General features: G+C 38.8%; 1 protein-coding gene across 2 annotated transcripts in view; it reads left to right on the forward strand.

Annotated features, from left to right (window-relative positions):
* Positions 1-329: 329 nt before the first annotated feature.
* The window catches only part of MPPED1 (metallophosphoesterase domain containing 1), a gene marked incomplete at its 5' end in the record, with an annotated part of 44,440 nt that continues 28,232 nt past the window's right edge, over positions 330-16,537 (forward strand). For both annotated transcript variants that reach the window (XM_083860456.1, XM_083860457.1), the window contains 2 exons: positions 330-481; positions 5,457-5,642. In XM_083860456.1, the coding sequence (XP_083716582.1) occupies positions 330-481; positions 5,457-5,642 (338 nt within the window). The remainder of the gene's footprint in view (positions 482-5,456; positions 5,643-16,537) is intronic.

Here is a 16,537-nt window from a genome sequence, read left to right on the forward strand (position 1 = left end):
TGATCAAATTCTAAACCTCTATTTAAACCCCAAATCACAATAAACCTCCCTTCTTTTGCTCCTCACTTCTGATGGCAACTGTCGTTCTTTTGTGTCGCGTAACGGCGACGCAACAATCTCATGAATGATCAATACTGTTGAAGATGCTCGTGTGAGTAGAAAAACAACCAAACCAATTGAAACAATGTGCCATGCTGCATCTCTCCCTTGTGCTGCAGGTGTTTGGAAGGGGAGCGTGGTGGCTGGGCCGGGGGCTGCCATGGTGCTGGCCCCAGCAGCAGGAAGATAGCAGGGATGGCAGCCTGAGGGCGCCGCGCCCGCGCGCAGACATGGCCTTCGCCCAGTCCCACATCATGGCAGCCAGGAGGCACCAGCACAGCCGGCTCATCATCGAGGTGGATGAGTACAGCTCCAACCCCACGCAGGCTTTCACGTTCTACAACATTAACCAGGGACGTTTCCAGCCCCCGCATGTACAAATGTAAGTATTATTGGTGTTGTTACGGCTCCGGCGCAGCCTTCAGAATGGTTATTGCCTTGTCGATGTGGAATTTGATGGGCCGGTCGAAAAGAATTCAAAGAAAAGTGGGGTTTTTTGCTGCCTTTCTAATAATATTTACTGTAATGACAAGGAATCAGTCCGTTTGAAAAGTACTTTGTTAAAAAGATGGGGGAAAGATTTCCTCACTGGTAATACACAGTACTTACGTATTAAAAAGAGAAATAAAAAAACAAGCGGTGGCAATAAAACACGGGATGATACTTTCTGCAATCTTAATGTTTGTTTGCTTTGTGCACTTGCATATTGATGTACACGGCTGCTGAAAATACCAAGCCTGGATCTGTACAGCACACATTCTGTTTGGCTGATTATATTACAGCTGCATTAACAGGGAAAAAAAATCATATCAATACATAAAATACTGTGGGCACCCATCCGACAACTTACTTTCCGAAAATGCCAAGTGCTTAAAGAGTAATTAAAATAATGTGTTTGTTTCTAACTTCTTATATAATGACAACATCAGTAAAATTAACTGCTCTAGATGATTTACTTGTAACGTAAAGTGGAGAATTATAATTACGAAATGAAACCTGCCATAAAGTTTAAAGCCAGAAGGAAGAGCAAAACAGTAAAGCTATTACAAATAAATTAAGTATAAAATTCTACTGTAAAATATTTTTATAGGGAATAAAAATGTCTGCACCATTTTATTGTGTTTATTAAAGAGAGAAGCAGCCTTATCTTTAGATCAGATGGCTGGTTTTCATTTTTTAAAGGGAACCCTTTCCCTTTAGGAAGACTGAATAGTCACCTAGTTTAAATTTTTGGTATTTAAAATGATTTGATAACTTAAAAACGTCGCTCATGATTTCTGCAGTTAAAATCTCAGCACTTGTGACTGGTTGAATGCTGTGTGCCTATTTAGTGAATGCTTCTTTGGCATACATTAGATTATATTAAAAAAAAATCTGATGACTAACATGTATATCAAGATGGTGAGCAAACACTCGGTTTTTGGGGGCAGTATATTATGGTCTGTGTTGGGGTTTTTTAAATCCTACTGAAATGCAAACAGTAAAATGAGTTGAGTGATAGCACTGGGAAACATCTTTTGTTTATAGAGCTGGTAAACGGTAGAAAAAGTACAAACAAACAAATGTGGATTCAGAAACACTTTTGCAAATGAAAATGCCAAATGCAGGTTGCCTGATTTGTTGAGGCTTAGCTATTCCTTGTGAATATTCAGACAGCTCCTGGGCACTCAGGAATTTGTTTCCTGGTCTTAAAAGATGAATGTTTTTTTACTGGGCTGAAAATAAGTTATTTATTAGTATTCACTTGGTTCTCAACAATGTGCTGTTTAAACTTCCAACCAGTAAGAAATCATGGTACTGGAGTCAACTATATGATAGGAACCTAGCACTCAAGGAAGGAGGTGAAAATCCTAAGCCATCCTCTGAAAATAGTTCCTCAGAAGAGTTTAGCAATCTCTCATGAATGATTAATACTGTTGGAGAAGCTTGTTCAAATAGAAAAACAGGCCAAATCAATTGAAACATGTACCACAATCTGACCTACGCTTTCTCTTTGTACAGAAATAGTAAATAATGTTTCTGAATACCAGCAGGATTGCTTTTTCTTCCTACCAGTGAATAGGATAGCAACAAAGAAGGGAAAAGTAGACATAAAAAGGGTGACAAAAGCACCTTTTATTCACATGATTGTTATGGGTGAAATCTTAGTTCTGTGCATGCAAGTTTTGCCCTTAACTTCAGGGAGGTGAGGCTTTGTGCGTGGTTCAAGACACCTCCATTAATGATGTTGCAGGCAATCATAAACATTTCACACAGAAATGTTCATGAACTCACAGTAAACTACTTTAACCACGGGAGAGAGGGTTGTGTGCACCTTTTCTTCTGGATTCAGTCTTGGAAGCTCTTCTTTGGTCCTCTGTGCAGGTTTGGATTTTTTATTGGACGTTTTAGATCCCAGAACAAGCTGACAGCCCTTTCTAGACCTGTCGTAGTCTGGCATCCCTGTGCTTGTGAGATGACTGGGTTGCCTCTGACAAGAAGGATGGCAAATTCTGCCAGTGTTTTCAAGTCCATCAGTCATTTCTGGAAAGTGCCTGTCTCACTCCATCCTGAAGTACTGAAATCTAGTGTATAAACTAACCTCTAGAAGTGTTTTTTGCTCTGAGATGTTCCAACTTTGCTTTTCAGTTTCTTTGCAAGTTTTCCTAGCGATCTAAAGAAAAAAACAAAAGCATTTGCACAAAAATAATCAGCAGATCTGTATTCCTCTGCTCATGCTGCAAGCTGTGCATTGGGTGTTGGTGTGACAGCTGCTGCGGGAATGCGTTACACAAGAATATGGGGATTGAGCCTTCAGAAATTATTTCCAGTAATACAACTTAGATGTGTTTGAGAAACTTGACATATGTTTTTACCTATATATGGTCTCAGTGCGTGCATATCACTTCAGCATGAGAAATCTGCATCTCATTTATTTGGTGGGTTTTTTTTTTTTTTTTTTTTTTTTTTTTTTTTTTTTTTTTTTTTTTTTTTTAATTGTATTGATGTCCTTTTCCCACAAAAAACTCTCCGGCCTATTGCAGAGAATTTAAAAGTTACACATACCTCAGCAACCAGGAGAGTGCTGTCCACACCTTCCCCATCCCCATCCAAAGCATGTGCATTATGTGCTGCATGGGGTTGCCATGGTAAGGCTGTTCTTCTTTCCACCCAGCTTTCTATGTGGAATGTTCACTGCTCCCCAACACCTGGTTCACTGCTGTGCTGAGCTTTAAAAGATTCCTGAAGGAGAAGCAGTACCTGCTTTAAAGGCTACTCTACCATGAAAAGTCAAAAAGTGGTATTTTAGACCAGCCCATATCCTTATGTTTGCCAAGGCAGTTTCCATGATTTAAAGCTGGCTCAGTAATGCCATCTGTAACTCGCTTTGGGAAGTGTTGGGCAGGGAGAACAATAATTCAGTTTACCGGACTGATGTTTATTCCTTTTACAGAATAGCCAAGGTCAGTCCCTCTTCATTTTTATCCAACCAACTTGGTTCATTTTGTGAACTGACTGCATCATCCTTCACACAGCTTCCACCTGAGGGCAAACCCTCCTCACCAGTCTGAGCCCCACCATTCACCACCCACTTTTCTTTGCACCCCTGCTGCCTCCCCTGGAGCTTGCCCTGTGCAACTCTCTCCTCTTCCAAAACAGAGGCATTTTTAACCTCTCAGCTCTTTTCCCTCATCTCCCCTTCCCCATGTGCCCTACACAAGGTGTTTGCAGCTGCTGGGAGTCCAAGCACTGCACCCTTTGCCACCCAAATTTTGGAGTTCCCACTACATCCTTGCTTACCTATGCCCCTGGCATGTAGTTCTTCAGGTAGGATTTTATCAAGCTTGATCCTCAGCTCATATTTAGTTACTTTCTGCTCAAAACCAGGAACTTCAGCAAGACAACCCTAAAAGGCTGCTCTTCCAATTTTGCTGTAAAAAGCCCAATATTTCTTCTTCCTATATGGGAGAGATGGGTACAAAAGAATTGGCTCATTGGTTCTCTGGTTTTGTAGTTACATTGTAGAAAATGCTAAGACCTTGTTCTGTATTTAACAAGATCTCAGTGTTTTAGATTTGTTCCTCACCCTCTCACTAATCCTGTGAAGTTGTCAAAACCACCTCAGTTTATCTGCCTATAAATTTAATAGAACTTTTTGACACAGAGAAAAGGTTGAGTGAATAAAGATTGTTCTTATGCCTTTGAAGCAATAAAAATGCTTTTTGAAAATTTACCTAGTAAACAGAAGTAGTTTTATTAAAAGCAAAAGTCTCTATAATTTTTTCCCCTGAGTTTGTTTATGTAAAAGTAAACTCCTGAACTGAAGCCCAACCAGCAAGGGATAGAAATATGTACTTTATACTGCAACAGTGAACAAAACTAATTTTATTTGTCCTTTCAGAAGCAATGCTGTAAAAGTAAAATAGTTCATAACAATTCTGTATATCTCTCTGGTTTCTAGTGACACTAATATAACTCTTGCATCTCTTGCTTCTTGATTTTTTTCCACCAGAATTCCCTAACTGGAGTAGCAGATCCAGTATAGCTGCACATAGATAGATTTGCTTCTATGTATATGAAAAAATTATGGATTGAGGTTAAAAAGATTGATTTGCAAACAAGTATTCCTTCTATAGCAGAGAGGTGTTCTCCAATTCCTTCTTGTAAATTATAAGTAAGTCTCATCAAACTGGGTCAGATCTTTTCGTCTCTTCAGTTTTAAATGTAGAGATTGGGTTCTGAACAATGCAGCCTCACCCCTCACAGCATCTGATTTCATTTAGTGTAATTAAGCCCAGAAATTCGTCACTTTGTCCTGACAATAGTCAGGCTTTAACGTACATTTACAGCTGTTAGGAGAGTTTTTATGTTGCTTTGCATTAACACACTGAAACATATCTCCAAAATGTGTTAATTAAATTTGCTGGAATTGAGTAACTTGCAGAAAAGAAGTTATAATTAGAAAAAAAAAATGCATCCAAATGTATTTATGTATCTAAAATAAATCTTTTCCCTGTGTACGGTGTAATCATATTTAAACAATGAAATGGGATAGTACTTTTCCTTTGAAAATGACAATGCCTTTGATTTATTTGTAAGTATTTGTGTCAGAGTTACTGCCACAGTCCAATCTCTTTCCCTTAATCTCTTTAAATTAATCTATCTGCCCAACAAATACTGAAAATGTTGTGATGCGAGCATCAAGAATTTTTACACCTCCCATTAGTGTTAGGTTTGTTTTAATAAATCCTTCCATCAGGCACATTTAGAAGCCTGTGCAATCTCTTGTAAAGGTAAAAAGTGGTGTTACAATTGCAAAGCAGACACCAAGAAGTACGTAAATACTTTATAACCTTGTTATCATGCATTTCCTACAGGGTTGATCCGGTGCCCCATGATGCTCCGAAGCCTCCAGGATATACACGATTTGTCTGCATTTCTGATACTCACTCAAGAACTGATCCCATCCAAATGCCATATGGAGATGTGTTAATACATGCTGGTGATTTTACTGAGCTGGGACTTCCCAGTGAAGTAAAAAAATTCAACGAGTGGCTAGGTAGGTATTGAATTCTGTGTGGATTCGACAGTGTATTTGTTTACTGATTGTATCTGCCCCTTCTGCCTCCCAGTTAAAAACCATCACGCACTCAGAAATCATGAATATTAATTTGACTTTTAAATTTCAATGGCAGCGAGGAGGAATCAGATCTTTTTTTTTTTTTTTTTTCCCCTTAGTTTCGACAAATATTTTTGCATTTTTCCAACTGAGCAAATAGGATTTGTGAGACTATTCATCTGTTCTGCCTTCACACTCTCAAGTGTACATTAAGCAACTTCTTGGTGTTAGCGACAATTGAAATCAGGAGGCCTTTAATGATTTACATAAAACCTCTTCCATACATTGTTACAGCTTTGCTGCCTCCCCCCCAAAAAAGTTGTTGTGACTGAAAACATTTTTCTGTTTAACCCCAGAGGGCTCATAGGTTTGAGGGGTTTTTTTTATATCTGAGGCTCAGCTGCACCACAGAGATGAATTCTGAACAAAGCAAACCGTGTGTGCCTGTGGTTGCTGCCTTGGATGTAGCAGACCAGATGTAGATGCCTTCTGTAGGCAACTTTTGGCATTGCTAACTGAAATTCTGTTCCACTGGGCAAGAGAGTGATGATTTACATGTGCTTCTGCAGTGTTTTGTATATGCTAAAAAGAAAAAAAAAAAAAAAAGACAGTGAAAATTGGAAAGCGTGCACTGTATCCAGACAAAAACCCTCATCAGTGCTGTTCCTGCAGCATTGCAGATACCTTAATTTAGAATAAAAGTGGCTTCTGGATTCTGAGACCTCATTAATAAAAAAAAGGTGAGAGGGAACGAAGGAAGTAGAGAGAGAAAGGACACAGTTTAAGGGTAATGGATTTCAAGTTTTTGTGCTGATTTTCTTTCTTGTAGTTGATTTTTTTTTCCTACATATTGCAGCATTCCTCACTAGGAAGGCACAAAGCAGACAGATGCATGTAGGCTGAAATGGAATTTAAAAAGGAAAGTCAGGACTTCACAATTTAAACAAATATTTACTAGCAAATAATTATCAGCAAGGCTGATAAATATTTATTTGAGCTCAGGAACCCAGTAATATGCCCCACGTGGAACAATTGTTTTGTTCTGTGACTCTGAAGGTAGAAACAGCATGTGGAATAATTGATATAGAGCCATCAACTCTGTCTCTGCACCCAAATGAAACAGGTTGGTTATAAAACAGCAAGTTTTGACCCTGTTTTGTAGGTCTCTACCATGTATTATAGTAATGTGCTGAAAATAGCGTTTACAAATTATTCAAACCATATGGTTACCCCATCTAAATAATCCTGATTTTATTTATCTGCTGGTGTGGGAAGAGAAGTGCTTTGGGATATTGCTGGTGAGCAAGAATGGGGCTGTGCACATCGCTTGCTGCACAGTTTTTGTCTCCAGTTCTCCATCTGCCTCCCTGCTGGTCACAGCTGTACAGTGTTCTGAAGATGTCTCTAAGCTGAAATCCTCTCAGAATGGTGGGGAGATTTCCCAAGGCATTTCTGTGATGTTCTCTTCATCATTTTTATTAAAAAAAAAAAAAAAAAAAGGACTAATTTTCTGACTTTTCAGGCATGCTTCCAATTTCATGGTAGTGCGCGCTTGGAAAAGGTGATCTTGGTGGTTGGAGTTATATTTTTGCAAGAGCATCTTTGAGATACAGGAAGTTAGCAAGTTAAAAGGTCCTTGCTTAGCTTCTTGGCAATTAAAAATAATTTTTTAACTTAAATTTTTAATAAAGTTTTTGTCTGATTATTTTAAATGAGCAGTGTATCAACTCTTGAATATATTGAGTGTTCACAAAATCTGCAGTAAGTGGCAGAATGATTAAAAGCTTTCCCATTGGGAGAGAATTTCAGGTTTTGCTGGCTGTCCATTATTTTTGTGAAGGCATTAGTCTTCAACAGTTCTGATTTTTCTAGATAGCTGCTTCCAGCACCTTCCATAGTTTTGCAACTCCACAGCCAACCCAACCTTCTCCTTCTTCCTTAATATTTTACTGGTTTCTTGAGAAAGTAACTGACAGACTCTGGCACCGAATTTTCCTCCACTGACATTCTTCCTCGCTGCTGCCAGATTTCCCTGTTTATTCCTTCATGCACAGGGCTCACTTTCCCACTTATTTTATTCTTTGTCTAATCCATGTCTCCTGCTACCGTTAGATTACAACTTTGTTGATGCCTCACAATAAACCCTGGGTTTGGTACACCTTCCCTTGATCTCAGCTACCCCTCAAGCACGATACACAAATCCTCCCTCCTGCTTTTGCTCCATGTCTTTATGCACAGCACTGATTCCCACCTTTCAGTTCTCAGTTCCCTCCTGGGTCTGTGCCACTCTGGTCTCTCTCTGTTTCATCTTTCCAGATGAACTCGCCCTTCAGCAAGTTCAGATTTTATCTCCGCGCTTTACATAAAACTCCTGTCTGATGGAAAATTTGTTTTACATTACCATCATTAACTTCCATGGGCCTTATGGTTCTATCAAGCACATGCTCAAGTGTTGTGCTAATAGAGGCACATCGGCTGGATGAGTCATCCCCTAAAATCTGTTCTCTTTTTCTGACTGTCCCTGGGTTCTCACAAAGGCCGCCACCAGCTCGGATAACACCACTCACCATCCCAGTGTTGTCCCTGGCTGGGGCTGGTAGCCCGGGTGCTCTGTTTTGGCTGCTCTTTAGTCACCAAGTTTCATACTTCTGACCCCTAAAGCTCTCAAATTCATTTTAATTTCTTTCTGGTGATTGTTTTCTGTCATGTGTCTTTTTCGCTAAGCTCTTTCTCATGGAAAGAACTGAGGTTTCACTAGGGCTGGCTTGGTGTTCAACCCTGTGGAAGAGATAAAATATTGGTAATCACTGGATGTGCTTTTAATTTACTACATAGATTTTTCTTCTCTGAGTTTTTTAAATTGCTTTCTAGGTCTGTGCAAAGTTTGAGCACAGACACAGTTTTGCAACAGAGTTCCAGAGCATGACAGGGATGGTGAGATAATCTGTGCTTATTCTGAACCTGTCACCTGCTAGTTTCATTTGGGATTTCTTAGTACTGGAAGAGGCAAGTGAAAAATTTATCGTTCTTTATTCTGCTTAAGAATTTTTAGTCTCTTTCCATATCTGCCCTTAAGATATTTTTCAGGCTGGAGATTGTTCAGAAGTCCTTCAATACCTTTGATCATCTGTGTCACTCTTTGTACCTCTTTGTTCCAATCCTTTTAAAAAGAATGAGACCAGAACTGCACGTGTTCTGAGAACATTACAGATTTCTTCTCTGGCACAATGAAATTTCCTAGTTCTCTTTTCCTTTCTTGTGTTGTGGATTATTCTGTGTTTACAGAACAATGTCATAAAATTTCCTAATACAATTCCACGAAGTCTTTCCTGAAGGGTAATACCTAGTTCAGAACCCATCATTGCATCTATATTTTGTGTATTTTTTTTTCCAAATTTTTAAAAATTATTCTGCATAAATTTATGTTGTTTCATTTGTCCTCTTATTGCCCAGTCATGACATACCATGATGCACTTTTGCAAGTGAGAGTTCTATTTTGCTGAGGTTTTTAAGGTAACCTAAAAAATTAGGGGAAAAGGGGATGAATAGTCAGTTTACAAAGCATACAAATGATGCCAACCTGCTCGTTGCCTTTCCTTCTTTTTTTTTCTGAACTGACCCTTTTCCTGTTATCATATCTCATTTTTTTTCTTTCCTTTTTATCTAGTTTTTCTCTTACTGTATTTTTCTTCCAAATTTCAAAATTCAGTTTTGGAGAATCAGAAAAAAGATGAAGTGCATCGTGTGTTTTATGGTAAGACTGAACAGAAAGCCAAAAATCCAGTGGAACTTTTCTGAATGATTTATAAGAATGCACGGTGTGATTTGAGCACGTGCAAATTTTCCACCATTCAGTTCAGGGGATTTTAATAATAACACTTCAGATGGACAAAAAAATAATCTGCAGCTTTTTCATTATTTTAGATTTTGTTATTTATTTCCTTCTTCCCTACCTGCATATCAATCAAATTGTAGGACAAATCTAGAGATGCATGTCCTGCCTTAGTACACTTGTCAAATACTGACTCCAAAACCATCTCTATTTTTTATCTCCCATATAGTTGGCACTGCAAATTGCCTGCTTGGCTCAGTTGATTATGTAATTCCCTTTGCTCAAGCCTGTAATATCATTTCCAAATTGTGTATGCTCCAGGACCCACTGTCACTTTGAGCTTGTGGGTTACTTTCCTGGAAATTTAACTAAATAACTGATCTGTGGTATAAGCTGCAACACATACTTCCATCGTTTCTCTGAGAATTCTCTTCCGTGCACAGATTGGGAAGATTACTTAAACTAACACATTTTGTAATATATATTGTTTCAGTGTGTTTGCTTGAGATTTTTCAATTTCTAAGGCAGACTTTGTATTTGAGATTCAAGTTCAAGGTAAATTGGAAATAAAAAAAAAAATAGAAGGTGGCTTGGAGTTGTAATGGAAAACAATAATTAGCTCTTCAGAGTATTTTCCTGAAAATATTATTACATGCATGTTGTACACACACAAACACAGACAAAAAAAAAATAGGATTACATTATTTGACATGCACTTCATTTGCACCTAGGCAAATTCAGCACAAAGGATAAGATTTTTATTTCAGACTAAAAAAATATTCTAGTGTGAAAATGTCTACCAGCTGTAGTAACTAGCATTACTAGAATTAGCTGTTTCTAGAATTAGAATTGTATTTGATCTAATCCTGTAGTATTAGAATTGGTAGGTAGAACCAGAGATTTGTCAATAAATATCATCTCTACTTTTTAAAGTTCTTGATAAAAGATCTTCAGCAAAACTTGTGGTCACTAGCTCTTAGCTTTACTTTTGCTTTACTGCTCAGATTTGCAAAATGATGGTAATTATTTTTCTTCCTCTTTTAACAGGTATATATTTTAAGTTCAGTAATGCATTTAAAACAGATTAAGATCATGCTGAAGATGAAAAAAAATCAGCTTCAGAGCAGCAAAAGGAATTAGAATTTATATATTGTAGTCATGCCATTTTGACCATCGGTAATTACACTATTTTTATGTTAATGTAGAAGCCCCTTGAAAGAAGTATTTAAGCACTAATTATCTATTTACAAAAGAATGGCTTTGGAAATGCGGTGAAAAACATTGAGCTGTGTAGGGATTTAGAACAGATGTCAATTTTAAAATACTGGGCATGCTAAAAGAAAAGTATTGCTTTTACTGCAGTTGTTAAATGTATGGTGGGTTGGATGCATTTGTACATCCAAGGCTCAGACACAGAAAAGTGCACTGCAACACACTCTCCCAGTATTTCACCAGTTCTGGGGAGTTAGGATGTCCTAGGAACTTCAGAATATTAAACTAGCTTCTGTGAGTCTCAGGAATATTTAAGTTGCATCCCTGTATTGTGAAGATAATCCAAAGCAATGTACACCTCCTATGCCAGTGGTGAGAAGCTGTAGAGGTGATGGGTGCTAAAGCATTGTTTCCTCATTTTCTCCTTCCAAACACGTGTGCTTCTGGGGAATTTCTTGTACTTTGTACTAGTTCTGAGCTTGCCTCTTTCCAGTAGCCAAACTCTGGGATTCTGTGTCTGCGGTTTCATAAATACTCAGATCCCTGACCTTCCAAATGAATAAAAATACCCACTCTTATCCCAGACTAGCAGAGAAGAGTAACTTTAGAAGGCAGTGTGGCCCAGAAGTGAAGAGAACTATGGAACTGGAAAGATCTGGGATGTGAGTCTGTGAACTGTCACTGCCTCTGGCAGAGACATTTGAAGGACCCCAAGGAAGACAGGCAACCAAATCCTAGTTAGTCATCTTCAGATTTGACAGCCTCTTTATTGTTCCCCCTTGCGAAATTGTGAAAATGATGCTTGATCCACCTACCACATGAATGTGTTGGAGGATTAATTATTCTCAGCTCAGCACTTTGAACACCTATTGTGCAGCACTGTAGACAAACATTAAACATGGTTATTAGTGCTGTGCACCTCGTACGGTGACATGACACACGGCTCTTTGTAGTCTTCCCTTCCAGAAGGTGACAAGTGGGAGATGCTGAAAGAGCCTCCGTGGGATCTGAAGATCTGTATAGGAATCTGTACCAGTGTGCACAGAGATCCATGTAGGAAGTGTAAAATGTTTTTTTAATTGTTACTTTTTAACTCGGTTTTCCCAGCTCCTTCTCTTTCGTGGTCCCCGGATACAAGTTGTAACCAAAACTAGAATATTTCAGGGGGCAGGAAAGATGTAGTAGGAATTATATCTGCTCAGAAAATTTAAGACTGTAACTATCTCAGGAAGTAAAAAAAAACCCACCTCATACTTATGAAAATGGACTGTGACTTATTTAGTTGGTGGCTTTCAAGCCATCAAGTGCCATGAGCTAAGGGGACACATCAAAGGAAGGTTCAGTCCAGGCTGACATTGCAGTCATGCAATTTTGTAGGCATCTCTTACAGAGCACAGGTGAACAGAAGGTGCAGATCCACATAACCCTTTGTCTTGACTCATTGCAGCTACTCTAATGGCCTAGTTATGCATTGAGCTGGTTCTGCATAATTACAGGGTAATTAAATAAACCGGGATAAAAGGAAGCCACTTTTCCTTTAGAAGTAATTTTGACCAATTATTATACGTGTGTGGGTGTGTATAAAGCACAGTATATCAAAGAGCCTAAGCTGGATTATTATCAGGTGTTTTTTGAGTTTGATTTGCCTTCGTCTATTTTAAGGAGTCCTGTTTTACCAACGTGAGCAGTGTTTTATGTGTTTGCTGTTTTAGTGTTTGGTATAATTATTGGCTTTTTCAATGCAAGAATGGCTAGAGCTGGAAGGTTACAGATGACTTTGGAGGGAGTGTTCATTTACAGTATTATTCCAGATTACACACCATACAAAAACTATGTTAATGTGAATTTCCCAGACATCAGCCCCAGTGTTTAAACACAGAACTGTCAAAAAGATGCTAAAAAGCAATCTGAGACAGTTATGCAGTCTTTCCACTGTATCACTTACTGCTGCATTCTAAAAGGTTGGAATGAGAGGTAGAGAAGCACTAAGTGGGCACTTACATGATTGTCACTTCTTTTAATGAATACTAAAAATTCTGCTCAGTATGAGACACCAGGAGAAAAGCAAAACACATCTGCCTGTACAAGTTTTTATTTAGCCAGGCAAAGTTGGGAGCTGATAACAACTGTGAGCTTCAGAGGAGGTCTAAGGTTGATAAAGATGCCTCACTTGGCACAAGGGGAGTGTGGACATCATGAGGTTGCACTTGGATTATGTGCAGTTGATCTGGTTTTCTGGGGTACTGATAGAACAGAATGAACCCTTAAACACACAGAATTCCACTTTGAACAAGCTCATCTGCAGAGAAATAGCAAACAGACAGTGTTGCTCAGCAGGCTGCATTGTGCAGCCTGTAGTTCAAGTAATGGTTCCCCAGCACTTCAAGTTATTTTGTAAAAATTATGTTCGCCATAAAAAAAGAACCTACTGGAGTTTGGAAGTTAAAAATTGCCGCAATAATTTTGTAATTGGTGCATAAACATGCAAAAATTAGATGTTCGGTTGGTTTTCTTAATTAGTAATCTGCAGTAATGAAAGGAATAAACAAAGATGTTCCTAGCTAAATAATATATATATCCCTATACATAGTATATTACCAGAACTGCTGTCACATTCTTACACTGAACAAATGTAAGGGACTTTCTGAGGAAGGTTTTGCTGTAAACCGATTAAAAACTCCACAGATGAAGTGAAGGAGTCTGTAAGATGATAATTCATCTGGCTATGTGTGAGTTAACTATGATATCTGGAGATTGTTGATAGTTAAATAATCTCAAATAATAAGGAATTATATTGATGGAGGGAATTTAGGGCCAATTTTTTTTGTGTGATGAGTTCTGGGAGCAGAGACTCTGCTGCCTGAGTTCTTGGATCTTGTCTCGTAGACCTGTTGTGGATTCCAAATTGTCTCATTCCTTTGAAACCTCTCCTTCACATTGGGCATTATTCACCTTAAACACTTTCAGGAAATTCAAGGGAACATAATTACCTGTGAGGTCTTTATATAGTAAATGGCTTTTTAATCTGTTGGGCAGTTTCAGACAGATATGGACAAGCAGAGGGAAGTCTAAAGCATTCTACAAATTCTGTGTTTTCCCTAAGAAAAAAAGATATATTTTCCTAAAACTGCCAAATTAAGAGCAAGATAATGTGTCTCCAGCATTTTACTGCATATAAGGGGAGATTACAGAATGGAAAGGGGAAGATAAGGCAGGAAAAATAAAGAACCATGTAGCTGAGAAGAAGGAAAAGGATGGCAGAAATCTCTTATCCCACATTAAGACAGAGGCTGACAGTGGATGGTGGCTTGGAGCCCCATCCCAAACTGGCAGAAGGCAAAAGTTGAATGTGGCCTGAAAGAGAAAGCCCTAAAGCTCTCAACCTGAGCCTCAGTGTGTTTCTGACAGGATATTGATTCATAAATATTTCATTCCAAATCCAAATAGGATGAAGTGGATAAAGATTGATTATGGAGGAAAATAATTTTAGTTTCTTGCAAGGTAAAGATCATGAGAGGAAAAAAACCCAACACTTACTTTAGGGGAAAAAAAGGTGAAATTTTGCCTAGAGTGAAATTTTTATTCACCCCAAAATATTTTAAATGGACATTTTACTTCATTTTTTTCCCCTTGGTAATGTCAGAAAGACTGTGAATTTCCAAATATATCCCATTCCATCCAAGTGGTATTTTAATACAGAAAAATATTTAGCTAAAATTTTTCCAACCTATTCTAGTTGCAGCTTATGTCCAGATTAGAGGCAAATTTTAGCAGAATCTTCTCAGGTGCCAAGAACAGAAGAATCCCTGGACTTTGGACAAAAACACTTGTCTTGTTTTGGCTGGTCAAAAAAAAGATATCAGACAAAAAACAATATAACCTCCCTCAGTTTCATAACTTTTCGTCTTCTTCTTTTTTTTTTTTTTTTTTCTTTGTTTGAAATTACATCTTTAACTCCCATAGCATATGCTCTTGCATGTGTTTCTTGGCACTCCTGAAGGGCAGATCTGTTTCTTCCATGCTTCCTGCCTTAATTTTTTCTGGGGAATTAATTTTGTCCTGGATATGTGTGCAGAATTCCTGTGACAGACATAATTTTTCTTTAATAACATTGTATGCACAGAGCTTCTGTATTAATACCGAGTTTGCTACCTGCCCACCAGCAAAGCCATATGCTGGCATCAAATGTTAATTGGTTATCAGTTGGGGATTTAGTCCTACTCATCTGCTGGATGGATAGTGTGAGAAACTTACACCAGAGTTAATGGAACAGACTCTCAGTCCTGTTGAATTGCCTGTCTGCTGTCGATTTGTTCCATTACAGCCGCAACACAAAATGAGGTTTGGATTTGTTTTAGCATTTGCAGGCTCTTTAAAATTCTGGTTTGTTTTCCAGTGTGGATTGACAGGAATCTAGAGAATCAGGGAGGATGGAGGGGACCTCTGGAGGACACTGAGTCCAGCCTCCTCCTCAAAGCAGGTGTAGTTAGAGACCAGAACTTTGGTCCTTCAAGGGAAGACATTTCCCAGCAGCTCAGGGCACCTCTTTCACTTTTTTACCATCCTCATGGTAAAATTCTTTCCTTGTAGCATGTTCTCACTTGTGCTCCTTGCTGTTTGTCGTGCACCTCTGGGGAGGACTTGCTCTTGTGTTTTTTTCCTGAACTCAGGTGGTTGCAGACCAGCAGCAGAGTCTGACCTGCATCTCCTCTGGGTCTGAACAGCCTCAGATCTCAGACTCTCCCCTCATCCCAACCACCTTGGCAGCTCTCTGATGGACTTGCCTTGGTTTCTCAGTGATTTTTCCTGTCACTGAAGAGCCCAGGATGGGACCCTACACTCCACAGGAAGTCTCACAAGTGCTACATGGAGGAGAAAGGTCACTCCCTTTGTTCACCTTGTTTTGCTGGTCATTAGCACAGCCAGGGTGCCATGGACTCACTGCAGAGTCTTTTTGAGTGGAATTATTCCATCCTGGGTGCAGCTGTGGGAATAACTGATGAACCTGGAAGTGTTTGAATCACCTGTGATCAAGAGCTGTTGGGACAAAAAATTGGAAATGTCTTTTCTCTAGGGTTGTGCATAGGAACACAGCCATACAACAGCTCTTAGATTATGTGTTTTTGGGGATGTTCTGCTCCTAGCCAAGGAAGCCAGGGCTACAAAACTGTGCAGAAATCTGTTTCTTACACATAACTTTACAACAAGTGCCTAGGCAGGAACAAGTTTTCAAAGAGTTATACCTAAGTCTGACCTGTTACTTCAAGAGCACTCGGAGTAAAAAGCAAAGAATGTTCTAAAGTCTTCCAATGTTTGAACAAAATATTGCTAAATCTATGAACAAGCAGCAGAAAATATCCTGTTAGTCAAAAAATTAAGATTTAAGGGGTAAAAAGCGTAGTTTAGGAGACAAAGAAAAGGAAATAGTTTTACCAAAGCCTAGTGTGGAATGAAAGACAAAACCAAACAACTGAGCTGCATACTCATCAAAAACACAGTTGTTAATTGAAAAGCTGACAGACCTGTAACTACAGCAGTGCCTCTGGCCGCCGCTATAATAAATGTAACTGTACATTTAGAGTAATTTGCTAATTTGCCTAAGTAACACCCACAAACAGCAACATGACATAAATACATTAGTGGAAGCAACAGCTATAACCAGCTCATACAGGTTCTTGGCTGCTAGATGGATGGATCAGATGAGCTGGAAAAGATTTACCCAACACAAAAATATTGTGGGATACAGGATTTCTTTATTCCATTATGGCTTGAAGATGCCCATACGTACTGCAGCA

Source organism: Zosterops lateralis (genome assembly GCF_965231275.1).
Source record: "Zosterops lateralis genome assembly, chromosome: 4".
Lineage (NCBI taxonomy): Eukaryota > Metazoa > Chordata > Aves > Passeriformes > Zosteropidae > Zosterops > Zosterops lateralis.